Below are 21,824 nucleotides of genomic sequence, written 5' to 3' on the forward strand. Positions count from 1 at the left end.
AATAATATACATAGCCTTAATGTTGAAAAGCCCAGCAGGAAATGGGTTATACGTCATTAACGCGCGCCGCTATGTGTTCAGAACGACGGATCCTTCTGTCAGTATTACTTGACAACATCATGCACATTTATGGAATATGATGCAATAAATAAAAGGGAAGTATGCCCAAATCGCTGAAAAAGTCGTTTACCTCTCAGGCGTCAATCAGCAGGTACTTCGGGGGACGGAGTGGAAGTAACGCGCCAAAAACACAAGCTACTTCTAATTGTTCAAGAGGCAAGGTGAGCTTTAAATCAAGGCACAAATGAGATTTATTTAGCCTGTCAATCCTTTGTTCACTTTGACCCTCCACAGAAGCGTGTTTCACACCACCTCTGTCAATCAGACCCCCCTTCCAAACAAGCCAGACTTTCCCTGCAGGTTCAAGAGGATGGAGGCCTTGGCACAGTTTCCACTCACAGCTCAACAGGTGAGTCCAGGAAATGACCCTCCTCATAATGAGTTTGTGATACACTATTTGGCTATGAGTTGAAATTTCAGGGATGCACTATATCCTTTACAGGTTAAATTTAACCTCCAAACTTTGAAATGCACATGTTCAAAACTTTCTGGTCTCCAACAAAAGCTCACAAAGCTCATTATGAGTAGTCTATAGCCACAGCTCTGGAAACACTCATTCCAACTTTTTGATTATTGTTGTCAGAGTCAAAGAGTCAAGGACTGGGTGTTCTCTGCCCATCCACTTTGGAGAGGCTGAAAGGCTTCACTTGCACGGCTGATCTTGGAGGCAGCTGTGATGTCGAAGTGAAGGAGGCAAGCAGTGAAAGCCATGACGGTCGCCCTACTGATGGCAAAGGTCAATGTGGCGATGAGGGGCAGCTCACAGAGAAGGAGGAAGAGGTCAAAGACAAGCAGGTACCCAATTGAGAGGATGATAGAACCTTTATGCCTGTGGAGTGTTAAAATGCTGGCAGGCATGTAAACATGAAGCAGCCTAACCAGGTAGCAGGCATAGTGTACCGAATCAGGTGGTAGATGGTGGCTACATCAGAAGACACAAAACACTGGCCATATACCGATTGCTGAAGGACGAGTTAGATAAAATTGGGGCTTGTAGTGATTGGGGCACAGGGAACAGCAGCACAGCAGAGCAGTTCATTCAGCCATGGCACTCATTATATACTTATAGGTTATCACATGGTTTGTCTGGTATCAGGCCCAGTATCATGCCCCCGCGTGCCAGTATACTGACACTTGGGGGCATGATACTGGGCCTGATACCAGACAAACCATGTGATCTTATTATCACATACTATTTAATCATGAGCTTATTATCACGCACTATTTTATTACATGTATTATATCTAAACAGTGTAAACACAATAATATTTCAACAATAATATTTTATCAACAGTCTTATCTTATCAATGTCTGACAATTAAAGTTCCATTAATCAAGTTTGGGTTTTTTGGTGACTGGAGAAGCACTAGGAATATTTATAGTTACAGTGACATTTCCTGTCACATGCGTGGAGTTTAGAAAGCTAAGCCCAGGAGCCCACTTCATGTTGACAGAGAACAGACGGCAGCAAAACAAACGCTGCGCTGTTCTCTGATTGGTTGTTTCACGGGCACGATACCAGAGCAGCGCGCTCTGAGTGGACAGCTACGGGGGCTGATACTGGACATGGTTAAACTCTATATTTTATCAGTATCACTGCCCTGGGCTTTGACACAGTATCATTTCGGCCTTTTCCCGTATCATTCATGGGCGGTTTCTAGGGTACAGGGCCAATTAATACTGTAGTATGTGATAAAATACGGTATGATACATGGAGTGATGCATGATGGGAAGAAGTGAAAATACTGTGCTATAATGCTTGTACCGGTAGTTGTATATTTCTTTGCTACCTTTTCTGTTAATTTGCTGTGTGATGATTTTAGTGTGAGTCAGACTGTTATACTGAGTAATGACCTCCCCCGATTTTGATGGGTTTGTTATATTTGGTATAGATTTGTGAATTATTTGTATATGTACAAATAATTTTTTCTTTGTAAATTTAGTGGGTGCGGCTGAGACACCGGTGCATCATATACACTGTACATTTTTTAATGCAGAAAATCCAGTCTGTTAGACTATCCTTTTGTTTGCAGACCTTCTCCATGTTTGCCAGCCGATATGCCAACAGAGGGGCTGCTGGACGAACACAGCTCAGTCCTTCATCAGACTGTAGCGCCGCCTCCAGATGCACAAAGAGTGTGTACACACCTCTGGAGCAGCAGGTGATCCAGCTGAAACAGAAGCACAAGGACGTCGTGTTGGCTGTGGAGTGTGGATACAAGTACAGGTTTTTTGGAGACGATGCTGAGGTGAGGAGTCACTTAGTAGTCCTACATGCACTGCAATTGTAACAAAAATATTGTTAGATTGCAGCAAAGGAGTTGAACATCAGCTGTCATCTGGACCGGAACTTCATGACATGTAGCATCCCTACGCATCGTTTGTTTGTTCATCTCAGACGACTGGTGTCCCATGGCCACAAGGTACTGTATGAATTTAATCCACACACACCACAAAAACATTTAAATCAATAATTAGCCACAAATTCAATATATACACAAACATTTTACAATACATTCTACAATATTTTGCCCCCTGGAAACTTTATACAGATGGATATAGACTAATGCTAACCCACAGATGGTGGCAAATGACTTCTCCCAAGCGAGTAAGAGGTTTTCTTCCTGTCACTCACACATGCACCAGTTACCTGGAGAGATGCAGTGGCAACAAGAGTGGATAACTGGAAAAAAGGTTTTATATGATGTGTTTTTATTGAAATTGTTTATTTTGTCTTATTTCCCCCCCCTCCAAATCATGTATTGAAAACAGGGGTTGTCACATATTTGGGTAAATACAGTAAATTAATTGTATTATTTAAATACAATTACAACAATTAATTTTTTTTTTTAATGTGTAGGTGGGTGTTGTCAAGCAGACTGAGACGTCCGCCATCAAAGCGTCAGGGGCCAATAAGAACACGCTGTTCGCTCGACAGCTTAGTGCTCTATACACCAAATCCACACTGGTGGGAGAGGGTATCCTTTAAAACTCTTTTCCTCAAGTGACCAGTATTTCTGTGTGTGTGTGTGTGTGTGTGTGTGTTTGTAGCATTGCATTTCTCCAGCATTGTCCTCAACAGCCTTTTAAGACGTAAACCCAGTCAGCAGACTGGATAATCAGGAGGAGGGTGGCTGTCATGATGTGGTGTCAGAAACTCATGACAGCTTCCTGTTGTGTGTCAGTGAGAACTGGGACAAATTGAAGAAGCAGCTCACTGTGGGAGTGGTGGTGAGTTTCATGTGCCAGGTTTTCACCGTGCGGGCATTAAATGATAATTAATTAATAGCCAATAGAAATGAAATCTTGAAGATGAAACACTTTGTACAAAGTAATCATTCAAATCTACATATGTGTTGATATGATGCAAACAGAGCAAGGAACAACGATCTCCTTCCAGCTGCGCACTGTGAGGCGTTCAGGTGCACTCGTATTTTGAATGTTAGGTGGTAATTGTTTTTCATTTTTATTCACGTAAATGACGTACCCCTGGGGGTACGCGTACCCCACTACCCCAATGATTGTTTTTTTCTTGAAAAAATTGTACTTAATTTTTTCTTGAAAAATAATACTTTTTTTATTGAAAATATAGGAATTTATCTTCTGAACTTAAAAAACTGAAAGCTTAGATTTTTATTCTTGCTTTTCTTTTGTGAAAAATATTGACTCTCTCCAAAAACGACAGTTGCCCCTTGCAAATATACAAGTTCATTGTCATAATATTCCGAAATGTTTTTTTCTTAAAACAATATGACTAATTTAACAACTTTTCTTGAACACAATGCATCTTTATTCTTGTACACGTGTAATGTTTGTCTGATTTTTTTTTATTCTAGCTTTAGAAAAAAATAGGACTCTTCATTAAATGTACTATTCCCTCCCAAAAATACTTTTTTTATTGAAAAAACTTGAAAGACAAAAAAGAAAAACATATTCCCTATGATTAAACAAAACTAAAAGTTCCCTGGTGTAGAATGACATGCAAGTGTTCCAATTTATATTTTATTTGTACACATGTAATGTTAGTCAGATTTTTTTATTCTAGCCTAGAAAAATAGGACTTTTCATTAAATGTATTATTCTCTTCCAAAAAGACTTTTTTTTTCCTTGAAAAAAATTGAAAGACAAAAAAGAAAAACATATTAACCACGATTAAATAAAACTAAAAGTTCCCTGGTGTAGAATGACATGCAAGTTTTCCAATTTATATATTCTTAATTCCCTTGAATGTCTCTGCTAATTGCTACAAAGTTTCCAACTTCCCACTCCTGAGTTTCTTTTTAATACAACTATTAAATTAGACTCCATTAGGATGTGTGGAACCACCTTTCTTATACGTGCAATAATATATTCAACATGTTATGACTGCAGGCAGTTCAGCCCAGCACGGGGGATGTCCTGCTGGACTCGTTCACTGATGGTCAGTCTCGCTCAGAACTGGAAAGTCGTGTCTTGAAGATCAACCCCGTGGAGATCCTGGTGTCCTCTGATCTCTCAGAGCCGACCCACAGACTCTTACAGAGCATCACTAATGCCAGGTAGTCACTAGGAGGCGGTGTGGATCTATTTACCGCTCCACACAGCTTGTTCTTACTGATGTGTTTTTACCTGTTATATGAAGCAGTTATGCATGTTGTAGTATCGAAAATGATAAAAGTCGCAATATTGGTGATAGAATATTAATAGTTATGTTTTTACAGATTTAGAAGCTAAGGTGAATTAAAAATGTTTAATGTTTATTTCAACATACACATGCACACAGAAACACACACGTCTCTCCGAATGTTACCATAATAAACACCATATTAAAAACACAAACTTGTTGCGCTGACAGTCTGCAGAGAGCAGCTTCCCACCAGTTGAGCTGACCGACTCCCTCTGGGGGTTTGCCTCTCACTGCATTATGTAGAAATGAAAATCAAAACGACAGAGTGGGAGGGAGTGAAGTGGAATAGATTAGATAAGGTTGATCGGATAATTGGAAGGATGCCTGTGGCTTTCTGTCGCCTCTGCTGTCTCCTTTATGCTGCACAGTTGTCATTCTTTGCCCTCATTTGTCTTTTCTTCATGTCTTATTGGTTCGGGTGGTACATTGGAGTGCACTTTTAGTCTCAACTGGTTTGCTGTCTAAAGGATGACATCATGATGGGAACTATGCCAAGTTGAGCTACATGCAGGATGTAGTACTGTGCTCCATACAACCCTGTAGGTCACAACAGTCAGAGGCAATAAACATATTATTTTTTTGATTATGTCTAAAATTAAAGATGTTTTTAAAAAAATAATAATTTTAACAGCAATATTATTTAGAGTTTTGAAATTGTATTTTTAATGTATTTTATTAATTTAGCCATGCCTGCTTCAGAGTGAAGTCACTCTTTGCTGATGTAATTAGCAGCCCTGTATTTAAATAAATAAATAAATAAATGAAATAAATCAGCATTTGTTCATGGCTTAAATGCTGGTTCATCAACCTCGGGCTTTCCAGGGCCGATTGGTGACAGCGAGCCCTGGCAACGGGCTTGTGTGTCCACAGAGAGACATGTAATGAGTCCCTTTGGGTTGGTTGGTAGCACGGTGCAATATTAGTAGCTTCAGCCTGCAGTCACAAGTTGAGGACAATTTGAGCGAGTTAAAAAGCTTACTGGATGAGGCTGTCAACACAGACACCTTTTGCTGTTTCAAAGGTTTATTTTTTTAAGTTGATAAGTAACTCCTGTGAGGATGAGGTGGTAGTGATGGTCTCCAGCAGCCGATAGCAGCAAACTAAATGAATTTAACTTTCATTAAATGGCCTAATCTGGTAAACACTTTAATATCCTAGCTCACTTTTGATAGATCAATAAAATCATAGCTACATGTCTTTCTGCGGCACATCTCAACTTCTCCTTCCTGACGCAGTGTATAGTGCTGGATTGGGCACACAATTTTGTGTGACCACCATTTGCCTCAATTTCTGTTTATACCAAGCCAGAGCGTCCCAATCATGCTCTATGTATGCTATTTATCTCTGTTCACTGAAAAAGCCATTAATAAAATGCAAAAATACCATTACCCCACCGTAACCATTGGCCACTTTATCTGCATCACAGGTGTTTTATTTGTGGCATTTTCAATGCACAGAGATATGTGTCTCTCCAAGTCAATGGTGTGTGCGTGAGTGACAGGAAGAAAAGCTCTGACTTGTTGTGCTGGAGTCTTTCCTTTTTTTTTTAATTATACATGTTTAGTAGTCAAACCTGATGGTTTACTTCACTCACCATATTTAGCTGTAGTGTTTTTATATCCTTGTTAAAATATCTTGCTCCTGTTATAGTGTTTTTCTCCTCCTATTAGTCCTCCATGAATCAGAAGTTTGTTTACAGTATTCCTTAATGACGCCCTAGTGATCATACAGCTACGATTGCTAGCAAACTGGAAACACGATTGACAATGGTCTTCAGCCAATCAGAATGCAGAACACAATGGGGGTGGGGGTTCTCTCTTAGCCAATGCGGAATCTCGTCGCTCTACATTTAGCCGACTGATGTGGGTGGGCGACAGCATATTTACCCGAGCGGCAAGGGTTCACGTGTTCAACTCACATGAAAAAATAAGGAAAAATTGCACTTTAAAAAGGAAGCCGTGAATCTATGAAAGATGAACCGTGATTTACCAAAGGGAACACTGTATGTTTGTTAGAATATGGTGTTTGAAAGGTGGGTAGATTGACAGGACATTCACCATCCGTATTCACATCAGGGATTTAGCGTAATCACGTCGGTAATCCTTTTGACATTATCAGTTTTCATCCAAGGCTTAAAACCTGCATGAATTGTAGTAATCCATCAGGTGAAATACTGATAGGAAATATCTGCTCAGGCTTAAAGTTTATTTGGTAAGCATATCAAAAGATGTAAAGTATTTCCAACTAGTTTTATGTTTGCTAGAAATGCTTCACAGAGCACCACTGCCTCTGGATCAATGCAAAGTCATTATTGGCTCAAAGTGACTGGTTAAATGATTTATGGATGATACTGGAAGAGTAACATCGTTGCTCCCAGTCTGACCAGCGGCAGACATGATGAACCACAGTTGGCTCCTGTGTGTGTATTAGAAAACGGATGAAAGAAAATGACAGACACGTGTTTGCCTCGGTTGCCCTGGCAACAACAGATTGGACAAAGCTAGGGAGTCCTTGAAAGCAGCATTGCCGCACAGGTGAATGGAGCAAGGGGGAGATGGGATGCAGTGTGTGTATGTGTGCAGAAAGAAAGGATGGATAGATAGTTGCGTCTTTTCCATGTTCTCTGGTTGAAAACTGTTATTTTTCTGTCTTTTCGCTGCAGTGCTCAGGCTGACGACAAAGTGCGAATTGAGAAGAGGGACAGCGCCTGCTTTGAGTTTGCCTCTGCAATGAACACAGTCACTGAGTTCTATTGCCACAGCAAGGTTGAAGGTGTGTGTGGCTGTGTATTCCACTTTGGCATCAATAAAAAAAACAAAACATTTTTATAGTGGAATGGTAGAGTTGACCACAAAAGCTGTTTGACCTTCAGTTTGGACAAAAATGCTCTGCTCCGGGGTCAAACTCATTCATTCATTCATTCATTCATTTTCTACCGCTTATCCTCACAAGTGTCGCGGGGATGCTGGAGCCTATCCCAACCGGAGTACCCGGAGAAAACCCACACATGCACTGGGAGAACATGCAAACTCCACACAGAGATGGCCGAGGGTGGACTCGAACTCGGGTCTCCTAGCTGTGTGTCCTGCGTGCTAACCACTTGGTTAACCACAGGTTTTATGATGGCAACGGTCCAACTGGCCCAACTATTGCCATCATAAAACCTGAACAAGCGATGTTTTAGGTAACATTCATGCAAGTATAAAAATAAGTTATCCACTGGTCAATTATTTTTTAAGTAAAATAATGACCAGTCCAGGGTGTAGCTCCCCTCTCGCCCAAAATCAGCTGGGATAGACCCCAGTGTGGACAAGTGGTGAAATTTGAAGCCACCATTGAGTAGCCTGAGAAGTGAGCCTCTTCACATTAAAACCAGACCCATAACTGACTTTGTGGTGTTCTTTATGTTTTTCTTTTGTTTTTAATTTCAACTTCTTGTCACCTTGGGCATGTTGTACTGAGGAGCCAGGACAAAGCCACGTTTACTGCTTTTTGTTTCATTTCATGTTCTGTGGTCTGTATCACACTTCTCATGTTTATCATCACAAAAAACGCTTTTTAAAAAAAAATCTTTTCAATGCTCACAGAGCCGAAATCCTGCATCATGTAATGAAGTTTCACACGCTAATTTGTGTCTTCCAGACTGTCACTCTTTATCCAGTGTGGCATCTTTGGAGAGCCCAGTTATATGCTGTTTGGGACCGCTTATACAGTACCTCCAGGAGTTCAATTTGGAAAGAGTGCTTAGGAGTGAAAGGTACAGTTCAAACCATCTCAAGTCCTTCTGAAATTCCCACATGAAATACAGATACTGTATAATGGCACCACACTGTGGACGAGTGGTTAGCATGTTGGCCGCACAGTCAGGAGTTTGCATGTTCTCCCCATGCGGGCAAGGGTTTTCTCTGGGTACTCCGGTTTCCCCCCACATTCCAAAAACATGCATGTTAGGTTAACTGGCGAGTGTGAATGGTTGTTAATAAACCAAACTGAGGATCCAGCACACCCTTGGCGACTAGTCAGAGATGTTGTGTTGGTGTTGCTGTATTATACAATGACTTTGTGTTCCATGCAGCTCCTTCCAGCGTTTGACTTGTGAGTCGGAGGGCATGATCCTCAGCGCGGCCACACTCAAGAACTTGGAAATTCTCAACAATCAGGTATTTATTTTAACTTTGGCCATGTTGCCACTTAATGTTTGGTAATAGTGTGCATGTGTCGTAAAATTGTATTCTCAAATACCTTCAAGTATACAGTATATGTAGTACAAATGCGGTCGAAATTGTTGGTACCCTTCTTCCATAGAATCACTGAAATGACTGGAAACTGTAAAAAGTGATAATATTGAGAAATATTTGCAAAATATTTCAGACGATGCTTTTGAATTGTGTTTTAAGAGCACTTGGAAAAAAAAATGAATTACCACCATCAAGCACTTCCTCTAACTCCCAACGAGGCTCCTGTGCTTGTCGACAGGTATTTTGGCCCACTCTTCATGAGCAAAATGCTCCAGCTCTCTGCAGTTTGATTCGTACCTTAGAATCAGAATCAATCAGGCCTCAAAACTTGTACCGATATGAACGCAAGTTAGTATATTCTTAGTAAATTCTTACAGGAATTACAGCAGGCAAGGAATGTGGTTATGTAGTCACAGCTTGGAGAAGCACCTCATCCAACAACAAGAGGGGGATAGAGGTGGCACCACAACAGATGGAAGCATGGTTGTTGTGCTAGCCTGATACCAGGTTAAAGGCTAGAGAATGACTCTGATTTTATCTGCTCATCTGTGCCCCACACATCTGTTTTCGTGATGAGCGGATGCGGCTCAGGATGTGTGTCGGGTCCTTCTAGGGCAGGGGTCTCAAACTCGTGGCAAGACGCTTGTTTGAGGCCCCCACCTTGATACCAAAGTTTAATGTTGAAATGACAGCTTAAAGCTGTGTGCACACCGGACACAATTAACATGATTTTTCCCCGCCCATACTGTCAACCTACCCTGTTACCCCGCCCTGTTTTGCTTTGGATTAGCAATGAAGCTAAAGGCTACAAATAAATAATAAATAAAGGGTACAAATAAATGCAGGAAATGATTTGGAATAAAACGGAAAATACACGTCAACATAAAGCATCTCATTGACGCTGCTCCCAGATGGAACTGAGTACGATGCTAACTTGCTAATTGGGTTTCATTAATGTTCATGTTAAAGGTTAAATAACTGTTAATACTGTACATTTGAATCTGAAAAAAATAATTTCTCTACCAACTGTATGTGGTTTCTTACGTTTTTTTTATTTGCTGTTTTATTATTTTACTTATTTATTACTGAATGATTTATTGTCTTTATTATTAATTTGTTTATTTATTTATTTTTATCTTATTTTGTGTATAGAAAAATAAAAATTAAGATATTTGAGAACCGTGGAATGTTTTATCAGATATTTTGGTGTGGAAAACCGGAACCAAAGTACTGAAAAAGTGTAGGGTATAGCAGAAGCAAAAGCATTGAAGATAGTTTTTTTTATTGATTTTTTTTCCCCAGTTTTTAATAAATGCGTTTTGGGGTTTTTTGGAACACCTGATGCGGCCCGGCTTCACCCAGAACCTAGCTCCGGTGGCCCCCAGGTAAATTGAGTTTGAGACCCCTGTTCTAGGGACTCTCCAAAGTTGTGCCCGCCGGGTCCCTTGCACTGGGCATGTAGCGCACCTGCTTTTGAACACTTTCCCCTATCTCTAAGGATGAGTCTGGCCACCTTGTGGAGGAAACTCATTTTTCGTGACCTTGATCTTTTGGTCTCTACCCAGAGATCATGACCACAGGTGAGGGGGGTAGGAACGTAGATTGACCAGTAAAGCAAGAGCTTTTTCTTGCCGCTCATCTCTCGCCTCACCATGATGGTCTGCTACAGCGATTTCAATACTGCAGATGCTGCGCCGATTTGCCATCCGATCTCATTAGTGAACAAGACTGGGAGATACTTGAGCTCCACCTGGAGTAAGACCTCAGGTCCAACCCGAGGATATGAGCCACCATTTTCCCGCGAACGATTCTCCTGCTCCGGCTCCAGTTGTAGATCGACCAAAGGGCACGTAGTAACGTGCTACAAACTCCAGAGTAATTTAATTTTAATTAATGTGAGTCCATAAGTCTTTTGGTTGACCAGATGGACTGTTTGCCAAAACCTTTCAAAAGTGTGCTCCATTGAAATGGCCTCAACAATAACAGATAATATTGTATATAAACATATTAGGATATGTTAACAACCACTAATTGCAACCCAATTTTGCAAATGTAATTAAGACTCCTTTTTCCTTGTATACCAAGAAATTGGACAACTGTGACAGTGGTAAAGTGGAATTTATAAAACATAAGCAAATTTGCTGTGTATATGCAGGGTCAGAAGCTGCCAAGTAGAATACAGATTTTGCTGTCGGCATCCATTTAAATTCAACATGTTCTTGCACTCTAATTGTCATATCTAATCTGATAAGTCTGAATGATATGGTTTTTATATTTCCTTGCATCCAGAGGTAGACAGTAGGGTTGTGCACATGAACATCAAATACAACTTGTTTCGTAAAGCCGGCATTGCACAGCAGGCCTGTAAAGATTTAACGCTCGACTTAAACCTTTCCCATGAAATTGCTCAGTGACAAGTTGGCTTGCGTGGGCGACGGCTCGAAGGTTCAACACAATTCTTGTGGGGCGCAGGGATGTCAGGCAGGAAGATATCCTGTGCTACACGCACATCATTCATGCCCTCTCTAAAACCTCCACAACAAACCTGAAACTATCCTATTACGCTATTATTTAATGTCTTGCATCATGTTGTGTGTTCAATAACAGACAGATGGAAGTGTGAGGGGCAGTCTACTGTGGGTGTTGGACCATACTCGTTCTCCGTTTGGCAGGAGGCTGATGAGGAAGTGGGTGACCCGACCACTTATGAATGCACGGTGAGTAGAAGAGTTTTCACACCTTTTAAAAAAAAAAAAAAAAAAATACTGTCATCCGTCACTACATTGTGCTCTCAATTTCGCGGCTTCACAAAAATATATCAACTTATTCAGTACCAAAGATGTATTTATATGTTTTTATAAACCTGAATGCCTCATCCCAAAGACAAATTTAAATGTCTTTTTTACATTTTTTTTTGTAAGAGGCAAAAAAAAGGTGATGATGCAACTGCACTCTAATAGATGTAAACTTTTCGGCAGTTTAAGTCATAAAAATGGCCACAAGGTCTCTATTTCAAATCGGGGTGGGCGGGGTGTGGGCGAAGAAATTTCTGTCCCTTAGACAGAAATTAATCGAGAAGCACTGAACAATATGAGCAAGCATTTTTTAATTTTAGGACTTCATTTTGTTGACAAATTTCACATTATCAGTTATGCTGTTTTCTACCGAACTTTGTGATGGAAGGGCAGGGCCTAATGACATCATGGTCTATGATGACAATGATGTCCATAAAACATGTGCAAAAAGTGAGTACTCCCAACAAAATAGCCATACTCCGGTTTCCTCCCACATTCCAAAAACATGCTAGGTTAATTGGTGACTCCAAATTGTCCATAGGTATGAATGTGAGTGTGAATGGTTGTTTGTCTATATGTGCCCTGTGATTGGCTGCTAACCAGTCCAGGGTGTACCCCGCCTCTCGCCCGAAGAAAACTGGGATAGGCTCCAGCACCCCCGCGGCCCTCGTGAGGATAAGCGGTAGAGAATGAATGAATTAATGAATGTATAGTTAAACATTTGCTGTGACACGTTACTGCCAACAACCTCTTGGTTTAATTCGGCAAGGCCATTCCATTTCATTCTCTTATTATTATTATTGATCTGTCCTTTTCTATGTGCATGTCATGCTCACTGTGGAGGGATTAAAGATGTGATTGTGCACTGCTCTCAGATTATCCTGACAACTCCTGGACATAATTTCAATGTCAATAAATCCCAGATTACCCCCTTTAATTCCATGACAATTCATGAAACACATATTCTTAGGATTCTTTCACATTTTTCATTTAGAAAGCTTTTCTTTGCCAGATTTTGCCCTCTATTCTTATGACATGGCACAAACATGATTTTGCTCCTTTATTCTATTTCCCAATTGTGGACACTCAGGTCAATCTTGGAGAGGCAGGATGCAGTGCAGGAGATCCTCGAATCTGATTCTGTAACCTTAAATTCTATGAAATCCCTGTTGGCGCATTTGCCCGATCTGGAGAGAGGACTTTGCAGCATATACAACAAAAAGGTAACAAAAAATAGAGTAGAATTCAATTTGAAAACACGTTAGGAAAATTCATTTAGTATAAACATGCAACAGTATAAACTGCCATCCATCCAAGACAATTTTGTCCCACTTGGTTGTTGTTAATTAAGAAGTGAGTCATAAAAAGATTGATTTCGCCCAGTGGCATATACCTGAACGTCTGACACAATCTAATTTCCCATCTGACTCATCTTTAAAATATCACAGGGTGTCATGCCACCTGTGTGTGTGTTGTGTGTGTGATTCATGTTCAACATTTGAAATCCCTCGTAGACTACCAATAATAAAATGTCATTGAATACACACACACTTCCAGTCTACCCAGATAGAGGCCTTAATTGTCATGTTGGCCATGTGTAGATAAATTGATCTGTGTGCAATGGTCTGTATCTCTCTGGCTCCACTCACATAATGAGGAAAGGGGGGTCATGCTGTTGGAATGCTCCAAGTGTGTGTGCCAGGGGCCGCTTACTTGAGGGAACCTTTAAAGCAGCATACCTGAAACCATTATCAGCTTGACTCTAATTAACCCTCCATGACTCTCAACTCCACTGCAATGTTGCTAATGGGAATCATAAAATGCAGTAGCCTTTCTTCCCAAGAGGCATTTCCATTTCCATGCTTTCCATTTGGTAAATCAATACTTTTGATCTGAACTGAACACAGGTGGTGTTGAGTGCTGCGGGACCTGTCATGGTTTAAGCATTACATATGTTGTTGTTGCATTAAAATTGCATTCGCTCAATAGAAGCAGTCTAAGTAGGGAAGTCCAGACTTCTCGGCCCGCAGCCAGCTCTTCCAATTCCACCAGGCCAGCTGTGAGACATGATCCCTCAGCGTGTCTTAGGTCTACCCCGGGGCCTCAAACTGAAGGGTGCAATCCAATCTTTTCCGATTGAGAATCATGCACCCTCCAGTACCCTTGCAAGGTTATAGAGCTGGGCCAGCGTTTCATGACCAGGATGAATATGGGTGAAAATGAGCCCCTGTAGTTTGAACACACCATCCGGTCACCCTTCTTGAAAAGGGGGACCACCACCATGGTCTGCCAAACCAGAGATACTGTCCCCGACTTCCACTCAATGTTGAAGAGACATGTCAATCAAGGCAGTCCCTCAACATCCAGAACCTTGAGGAATTCAGGGCCAAACTCATCCACTCCCAGAGCTTTGCAACTAAGGTAACTCAGATACTCAGCCACAGTGATGGACATGTCCTTCACTGTTCCCTTGTGGTAATGCTGCTGGGTTTAAAGTGCAGCACATGCTTTGGCTACAACAAGTGTAGATTGGATTTGGCATGCAAAATGCTGACAATATCAAGAGGAGACCAGATTTAGTGTGCTAATCTTCTTGAATTACAGCATAACATCTATGCAAAGAAAAGGCGATGGATTAAAAATTTGTAAGGGAAGATGGAATCATTTTATTTTGCCTCTCTATGCTTTAAATCGTTGTTTATGTGCTCTAGTCCTCCACGCAGGAGTTTTACCTCATCATTAGCAGCCTTTGTCGCCTGGCCCTGGAGCTGCAGGCCCTGCTGCCAGCTATCAGAGGGCAGATCTGCTCTGGGCTGATTCAAGGACTCCTGCTGGATGTCCCGGACCTGCTGGAGCCAGCACATGGCTTTTTGAGAGTGCTTAATGAAAAAGCAGCCAAGTATGTTTCATTTTATGCCTGTGATATTGTCATTGATCCAGATCAGGGGCGGGCAAATATTTGTAGATTTTTATTATAATATTTTAATGTAATATTTTTATTTGAACAAAATTGTCCGGGGGGCCAGAACATATATTTAACACACACTATTTTATGCTTATAATTTCCCTTGAATTATTTGTCTAATTGTATCTGTAAAAGTGTTATACTATCAGCTGTATGTTCTCATGTCCCTTTTGTCAGGAGCACTTTAAACGTCAGACCACATCTAACTACAGTGCATCCGGAAAGTATTCACAGCGCTTCACTTTTTCTACATTTTGTCATGTTACAGCCTCATTCCAAACTGTATTAAATTAATCTCTTACCTCAAAATTCTACACAAAATACTCCATTATGACAATGTGAAAAAAGTTTTTTTTGACATGTTTTGAATTTATTAAAAATAGAAAACAAAAAAATCACATTTACATAAGTATTCACAGCCTTTGCTTAATACTTTGTTGATCCACCTTTGGCAGCAATTACAGCCTCAAGTCTTTTTGAATATGATCCCACAAGTTTAGCACACCTATCTTTAGGCAGTTTTGCCCATTCTTCTTTGCAATAAGTCTCAAGCTCCATCAGGTTGGATGGGAGACGTCTGTGCACAGCCATTTTCAGATCTCTCCAGAAATGTTCGACTCTGGCTGGGCCACTCCAGGACATTCACTGAGTGGTTCTGAAGCCAATCTTTTGAGATCTTGGCTGTGTGCTTCGGGTCGTTGTCCTGCTGAAAAATGAACCTTCGCCCCAGCCTGAGGTCAAGAGCGCTCTGGAGCAGGTTTTCATCCAGGATATCTCTATATATTGCTGCATTCATTTTTCCTTCTATCCTGACTAGTCTGCCAGTTCCTGCTGCTGAAAAACATCCCCACAGCATGATGCTGCCACCACCATGCTTCACTGTAGGGATGGTATTGGCCTGGTGATGAGCAGTGCCTGGTTTCCTCCAAACATGGCGCCTGGCATTCCCACCAAAGAGTTCAATCTTTGTCTCATCAGACCAGAGAATTTTGTTTCTCATGGTCTGAGAGTCATTCAGGTGCTTTTTGGCAAATTCCAGACGGGCTGCCATGTTCCTTTTACTAAGGAGTGGCTTTCGTCTGGCCACTCTACCATACAGGCCTGATTGATGGATTGCTGCAGAGATGGTTGTCCTTCTGGAAGGCTCTCCTCTCTCCACAGAGGAACGCTGGAGCTCTGACAGAGTGACCATCGGGGCCTTGGTCACCTCCCTGACTAAGGCCCTTCTTCCCCGATCGCTCAGTTTAGAAGGCCGGCCAGCTCTAGGAAGAGTCCTGGTGGTTCCAAACGTCCTCCATTTACGAATAATGGAGGCCACTGTGCTCATTGGGACCTTCAAAGCAGCAGAAATTTTTCTGTATCCTTCCCCAGATTTGTGCCTCAAGACAATCCTGTCTCGCAGGTCTACAGACAGTTCTTTTGACTTCATGCTTGGTGTTTGTGCTCTGACATGCACAGTCAACTGTGGGACCTTATATAGACAGGTGTGTGCCTTTCCAAATCATGTCCAATCAACTGAATTTACTGCAGGTGGACTCCAATTACGCTGTAGAAAGATCTCAAGGATGATCAGTGGAAAAAAGATGCACCTGAGCTCAAATTTGAGCTTCATGGCAAAGGCTGTGAATGCTTATGTAAATGTGATTTCTTAGTTTTCTATTTTTAATAAATTCAAAAAAAGTAAAAAAAAAAAACTTTTTCACATTGTCATAATAGAGTATTTTGTGTAGAATTTTGAGGTAAGAGATTAAATTAATACAATTTGGAATGAGGCTGTAACATGACAAAATGTGGAAAAAGTGAAGCGCTGTGAATACTTTCCGGATGCACTGTATGTCATTTAATTTTACAGTTTTGTGTTGTTTTTTTTACTAAATAAGACAGTCATGTTGCCAGTTTGTATGTTAAAAGTTGAAATACTTAGAAAGCAACTGGCGGGCCAGATTCAGACGCTTGGTGGGCCGCATGTGGTCCCCGGGCTGTAGTTTGCCCACCCTTGATCTAGATCATTGTATTCTCAGGAAAAACAAAGACAACTTATTGTCTATGCTTGGGTGAACTGACTATGACAATGCCTACTTTTTTACTGATGAGGCCTGCTCAGAAGAGTGGCCAAACATTATCTTAGACAACCTGAACAGTCTACTTGCGATTGATTCAATGCCCTGAGAGTATGTCTCATCTCATGCTGCAGGTGTGGGGATAAAACCGAGCTGTTCTCAGATCTGTCTGGCTTCCCAGTGCTGCAGGAAAGAAGAGATCAGATTCAGAGAGTTCTAGAGGAGATTCAGCACCATCGCAAAGACATCAGGCTGATACTGAAGGCTCCCGCCATGGACTATACCTCAGTGTCGGGACTAGAGGTATCTGTCTTGTTGATGCAGCTTGACTGAAGAGAAGATGAATGATGGCTGATGGCTGTGTTGGTTTTTTTGTTTTTGTCCCCCCCGTCCCTGTGTTGCCAGTTTCTGATTGAGGTGAAGAACTCTAAGTCTTCCATTGTTCCTCCTGACTGGGTCAAAGTCAGCAGGTGAGATAGAACACACACAATGCACTGGGGTGTCACCTCCGATCTGATTCGTCTTTTCCGAAAAATGCAGCATCACTCCTTCTCCTTGCTAAACACGCTAGCACACGCTGTTGTTGTGATCACATGGGTTCTGCTAAGTAGAATAGAAGTGTTGGTGCGGAGTCTGGAACGGACTGCTATCAGAGTGACAACATCAGAGATTTTAGATGAAGGCTGATAAAATCCAATACTATTTTGGCTGATATCAGGACACCCCCACAATGTACACTGCTACCGACTACTGTATTTTGTTCTGTCCAAATATGCATGATAATTAATGCAAATTCCCCTATAGTCAACATGCATGTCATCTAATTAGCACTGGGTCAAAAAACATGAGCATTAATAACTGTTAATGAATGGCAGTTAGCTGCATTTGAAGTGTGGTGTTCATATCCAGCAGCTTTATCTACCTCTGCATGCATTATGAAATATCGGTTGCACCACTCAGTTGTTGGTGTGAAATTCATGCCGTATGGTTGTTTACAGTAAACTCATTAGCGATAAATGCTGGCTGAGCAGTTTGCTCTTGAGTTCAGCAATACATGCCTCTCTCCAATCATTGTCTGATTCCTCTTTCTCACGAGGACAAGCAACATAGAAAATGAATGAATGAACAATGTTTTTGACCCAGCTGAGAAGCCTTTGTGCCCCTAAAGGTGCAGTGGAATGGATTTCAATTTCCATTCATTTTTATGGGAAAACAAGAGCCAGCAGCCTTTCTATGTAACATCCCTGCCTTATCGCTTCCTCGTTGCTGTGCAGCACCAAAACGGTCAGCCGGTATCACTCTCCATTTTTGGTGGAGCGCCATAGGAAGATGCTGCAACTACGAGAACAGCTGCTGCTGGACTGCCAGAGGGAGTGGACCACTTTTATGGAGTATGACACATGCACTCACGCACACACACACACACACAGTGACAAAAAACAAACCTCTAGGAGCATTCATTCAGGTTAGAGTGATGGCTGCCATAATCATGTTTTATTCAAGTGCACCAGCAGTGTCATCTACTGAGAATACATTTTACGCAATTTTCACTTGTAAATCTCTTCCTCCTTATCCTTGCTCTCTTCCAGTCAGTTTGGGGAGCACTATCACACCATGAAAAGGGCTATTAGTCACCTAGCAACCATGGACTGTCTTTTCTCATTGGCTGAGGTGGCCAGACAGGGGGACTACTGCAGGTGATGCCCTCTCATGATGACTGTAATTGCACGGTATCTACTTGTAGTGTAAATGTGTGGACTGCTTGACTGTGTATTTCTATACAGTGTTTCTATATGTACAGTAAATGTACTGTGTGTGTGTGTGTGTGTGTGTATATATATATATGTATGTGTATATATACTATATATATGTGTATATATGTATATATGTGTATAAATGTGTATAAATGTGTATATGTATATATATATATATATGTGTGTGTGTATATGTATGTGTTCACTGTGTCAAGTCCTATAGTCTCGGGCAGGCTGTGCGTGGGTGTGTACATCGGGCTCAGCGGCGTGCTCAGCCAGAACGCCAACATCTCTCCCACTCACTGAGAGAGAGATACACACATACACACACATCGTGTATACTACACAAAGCTACACAAAGATAGAGTTTTGTCAGGAGCGCTTAAAGGGGACCTATTATGCTTTTTCCACTTTTCTGACCTATAAATGTAGAAGAATGTTGTATTCTCGTGTTAAACGATGCCAAAGTTTCAGATAATGAGGTTTGCGCTTTTGGAAGTGAGCCCTGAAAGAGGTTTGGGATGGCTCAAAACGCTCTGTTTGAAAAGGCGTGGTAAAGCCTCTTTGTGATGTCACAGAGAGGTGGACTTCCTTATATGGTTCGTAGTTAGGAAGCACTTTGGGAGTGTGACCAATTACAGTGGGGTGGGCATACCCGGAGGTAGGCTGTGGGTGGGATAAATTAAAACAGACCTGTTTGGTAAGAAGCGCAAATCAAAGGAAATAGGTGCAAATTATGGAAAGTTTTCTGTGCGGGTTATTGTGTGTAGCTGCTCTATAGGACACCACAACTCAAAAGGTAGTAAATACAAAAGGTCAAAAAATGAGCACAACAGGTCCCCTTTAAGCAAGCAACATCTGCACCATTAACATGTTTTCATGGTGGAAAAAAATCTGAATTCATTATAATAAAGTTGTATTAATAAGTGAAAAGGTTGGAATATGACAGGAAAAAGTCGTTAACTTTATCAAAATAGAAACGTTTGAATATTGTGTAGGAAAATGCATGAATTTTCTCCGAATAACATTGTAATATTATGAAAGATTATGTCATAATATACCTTAATTACATAACAGAATGAAGAATAACTATTAAGGAATAAAACTAACAAACATTGTGAAAATAATTGATAAATACAGAGAACATAGTAGATTTAGATGGCATAAACATTGTGTAAAAGCATAGTAAAGAGGAAGCAATATTATGCGACTGAATCTTTTTGTTACTACATGTGATATTCACTGAACGTTTGTTTGCTGTTGACACATTTTGTTGTGACTCTGCAGGCCAGAGCTGTGCGACAGTGAGCGTCTGATTGTCATCAGGGATGGCAGACACCCTGCTATAGACTTATTAATGGGAGAGCACAGTCAGTTTGTGCCAAACCATACACAACTGCAGGTATGTCCACGCAAAGGCTTTGGCATAAAGTCAATTCAAAACACGGATGTTGACATGCGTAGGACCAAAGCAAGATTCCGGCAGCACATATGCATGCTTTCTCACATACAAATAGATGTGCTCACTGTCTCCATCATCACTACTGGAATGGGTTCAGGGTGCAACAAGCCAAAGCTTCCAATCCACCCACCACCTGGGATGTGTAGAACTGCATCCAAATATCTTATTATATTTGTCATTGGCCTTCTGTCTGTGACAACTGCTCTCCTCTTTTCTTATGTCTTACTGCAGGGTGATGGGAAGAGAACAATGATCATCACAGGCCCTAACATGGGAGGGAAGAGTTCCTATATTCGCCAGGTGGCTCTCATCTGTGTTATGACCCAAATGGGCTCCTACGTGCCGTGCTCTGAGGCCCGTCTGGGCATTTTGGACGGCATTTATACCAGGTAGGAGCACAAGTAAGCTTGTGTTTTACAAGGCAATCAGGAGGATGTTGGTGAATATTCCACAACAGCACTTACCAAGAGGTTAATAGAACACATTAATTATACTTTCTCTCAATCGTCCTTCCTTTTCATTTATTTTCTACCACTTATCCTCACGTGGATTTGGGGGGTGCTGGAGCCTATCCCAGCTGTCCTCAGGCGAGAGGCGGGATACACCCTGGACTGGTCGCCAGCCAATCGCAGGGCACATATAGACAAACAACCACTCACACTCACATTCATACCTATGGACAATTTGGAGTCGCCAATTAACCTAGCATGTTTTTGGAATGTGGGAGGAAACCGGAGTACCTGGAGAAAACCCACGCATGCACGGGGAGAACATGCAAACTCCACACAGAGATTGCCGAGGGTGGGATTGGGGTCTCGGGTCTCCTAGCTGTCAGGTCTGCACGCTAACCACTCGGCCAATAGTCAATACAACATTCTATGTATAAATGCTTAAAATGCTGGCTGCACAGGGGGAGAGTGGTTAGCACGCAGGCCTCACAACTGGGAGATCGGAGTTCAATTCCACCCTCGGCCATCTCTGTGTGAAGTTTGCATGTTCTCCCTGTGCATGTGTGGGTTTTCATTGGGGACTCCAGTTTCCTCCCACATTCCAAATACATGCTAGGTTAATTGGTCACTCCAAATTGTCCATAGGTATGAATGTGAGTGTGAATAGTTGTTTGTCTATATGTGCCCTGTGATTGGCTGGCGACTGTCCAGGGTGTACCCCGCCTCTCGCCCTAAGATAACTGGGATAGGCTCCAGCACCCCCGCGACTCTCGTGAGGATAAGCGGTAGAAAATGAATGAATGCCTAGATGCTACCACTTTTGTAAGTGTGAGTGTTCACATCAGAACCATTGCTGTGGATGGGTGCTCTCAAATAAATGGATCTCAATATTATGTGGAAAAACTGAATTTTCTGAGCATAAAGTTATATTGTTAAGTGACATATATAAGTGGAAATATTAAGGATTCTTAATTTTATGAGAACACAGTTGTAATATGATGACAACGTATACATTTTATGGGGAAAAAATATAAAGAGGATATTAGGATCAAGAAAATTGTTCGCATTCGTGAACACATGGATGGACCTTAACCCTCCCATTATTCCCTCTTATAGTATTTGTATTAATAACACATTTTATTTAGATATGAAAATGCTTCAATGTAATACCATTTCTCTTCCAATTGATGGACAGTTGCCATGGCGATACTGAAGAGCTGTTATTTCCTGTTAGAGTAATTGCATATGACAAGTCTGTCTGACAACCTGAAGGGCATTTTAAAAAATCATGGAGAAAAACGGCAAACCCGTCTCC

The 21,824-nt window shown here is 41.4% G+C and overlaps 1 protein-coding gene across 4 annotated transcripts in view; it reads left to right on the forward strand.

Annotated features, from left to right (window-relative positions):
- Positions 1-72: 72 nt before the first annotated feature.
- msh3 (mutS homolog 3 (E. coli)) overlaps positions 73-21,824 on the forward strand; it is a 37,476-nt gene continuing 15,724 nt past the window's right edge. For all 4 annotated transcript variants that reach the window (XM_058070970.1, XM_058070973.1, XM_058070972.1 and 1 more), the window contains exons 1-20: positions 73-281; positions 355-469; positions 704-915; positions 2,154-2,369; positions 2,427-2,543; positions 2,981-3,098; positions 3,212-3,351; positions 4,492-4,658; positions 7,449-7,558; positions 8,429-8,543; positions 8,862-8,946; positions 11,632-11,741; positions 12,910-13,042; positions 14,531-14,718; positions 16,979-17,147; positions 17,250-17,314; positions 18,119-18,235; positions 18,434-18,541; positions 19,886-20,000; positions 20,292-20,449. In XM_058070970.1, coding sequence (XP_057926953.1) covers positions 162-281; positions 355-469; positions 704-915; positions 2,154-2,369; positions 2,427-2,543; positions 2,981-3,098; positions 3,212-3,351; positions 4,492-4,658; positions 7,449-7,558; positions 8,429-8,543; positions 8,862-8,946; positions 11,632-11,741; positions 12,910-13,042; positions 14,531-14,718; positions 16,979-17,147; positions 17,250-17,314; positions 18,119-18,235; positions 18,434-18,541; positions 19,886-20,000; positions 20,292-20,449 — 2,678 coding nt within the window. In that variant the 5' untranslated portion in view covers positions 73-161. The remainder of the gene's footprint in view (positions 282-354; positions 470-703; positions 916-2,153; positions 2,370-2,426; positions 2,544-2,980; positions 3,099-3,211; positions 3,352-4,491; positions 4,659-7,448; positions 7,559-8,428; positions 8,544-8,861; positions 8,947-11,631; positions 11,742-12,909; positions 13,043-14,530; positions 14,719-16,978; positions 17,148-17,249; positions 17,315-18,118; positions 18,236-18,433; positions 18,542-19,885; positions 20,001-20,291; positions 20,450-21,824) is intronic.

The sequence above is a fragment of the Doryrhamphus excisus genome, chromosome 4 (assembly GCF_030265055.1).
Source record: "Doryrhamphus excisus isolate RoL2022-K1 chromosome 4, RoL_Dexc_1.0, whole genome shotgun sequence".
NCBI lineage: Eukaryota > Metazoa > Chordata > Actinopteri > Syngnathiformes > Syngnathidae > Doryrhamphus > Doryrhamphus excisus.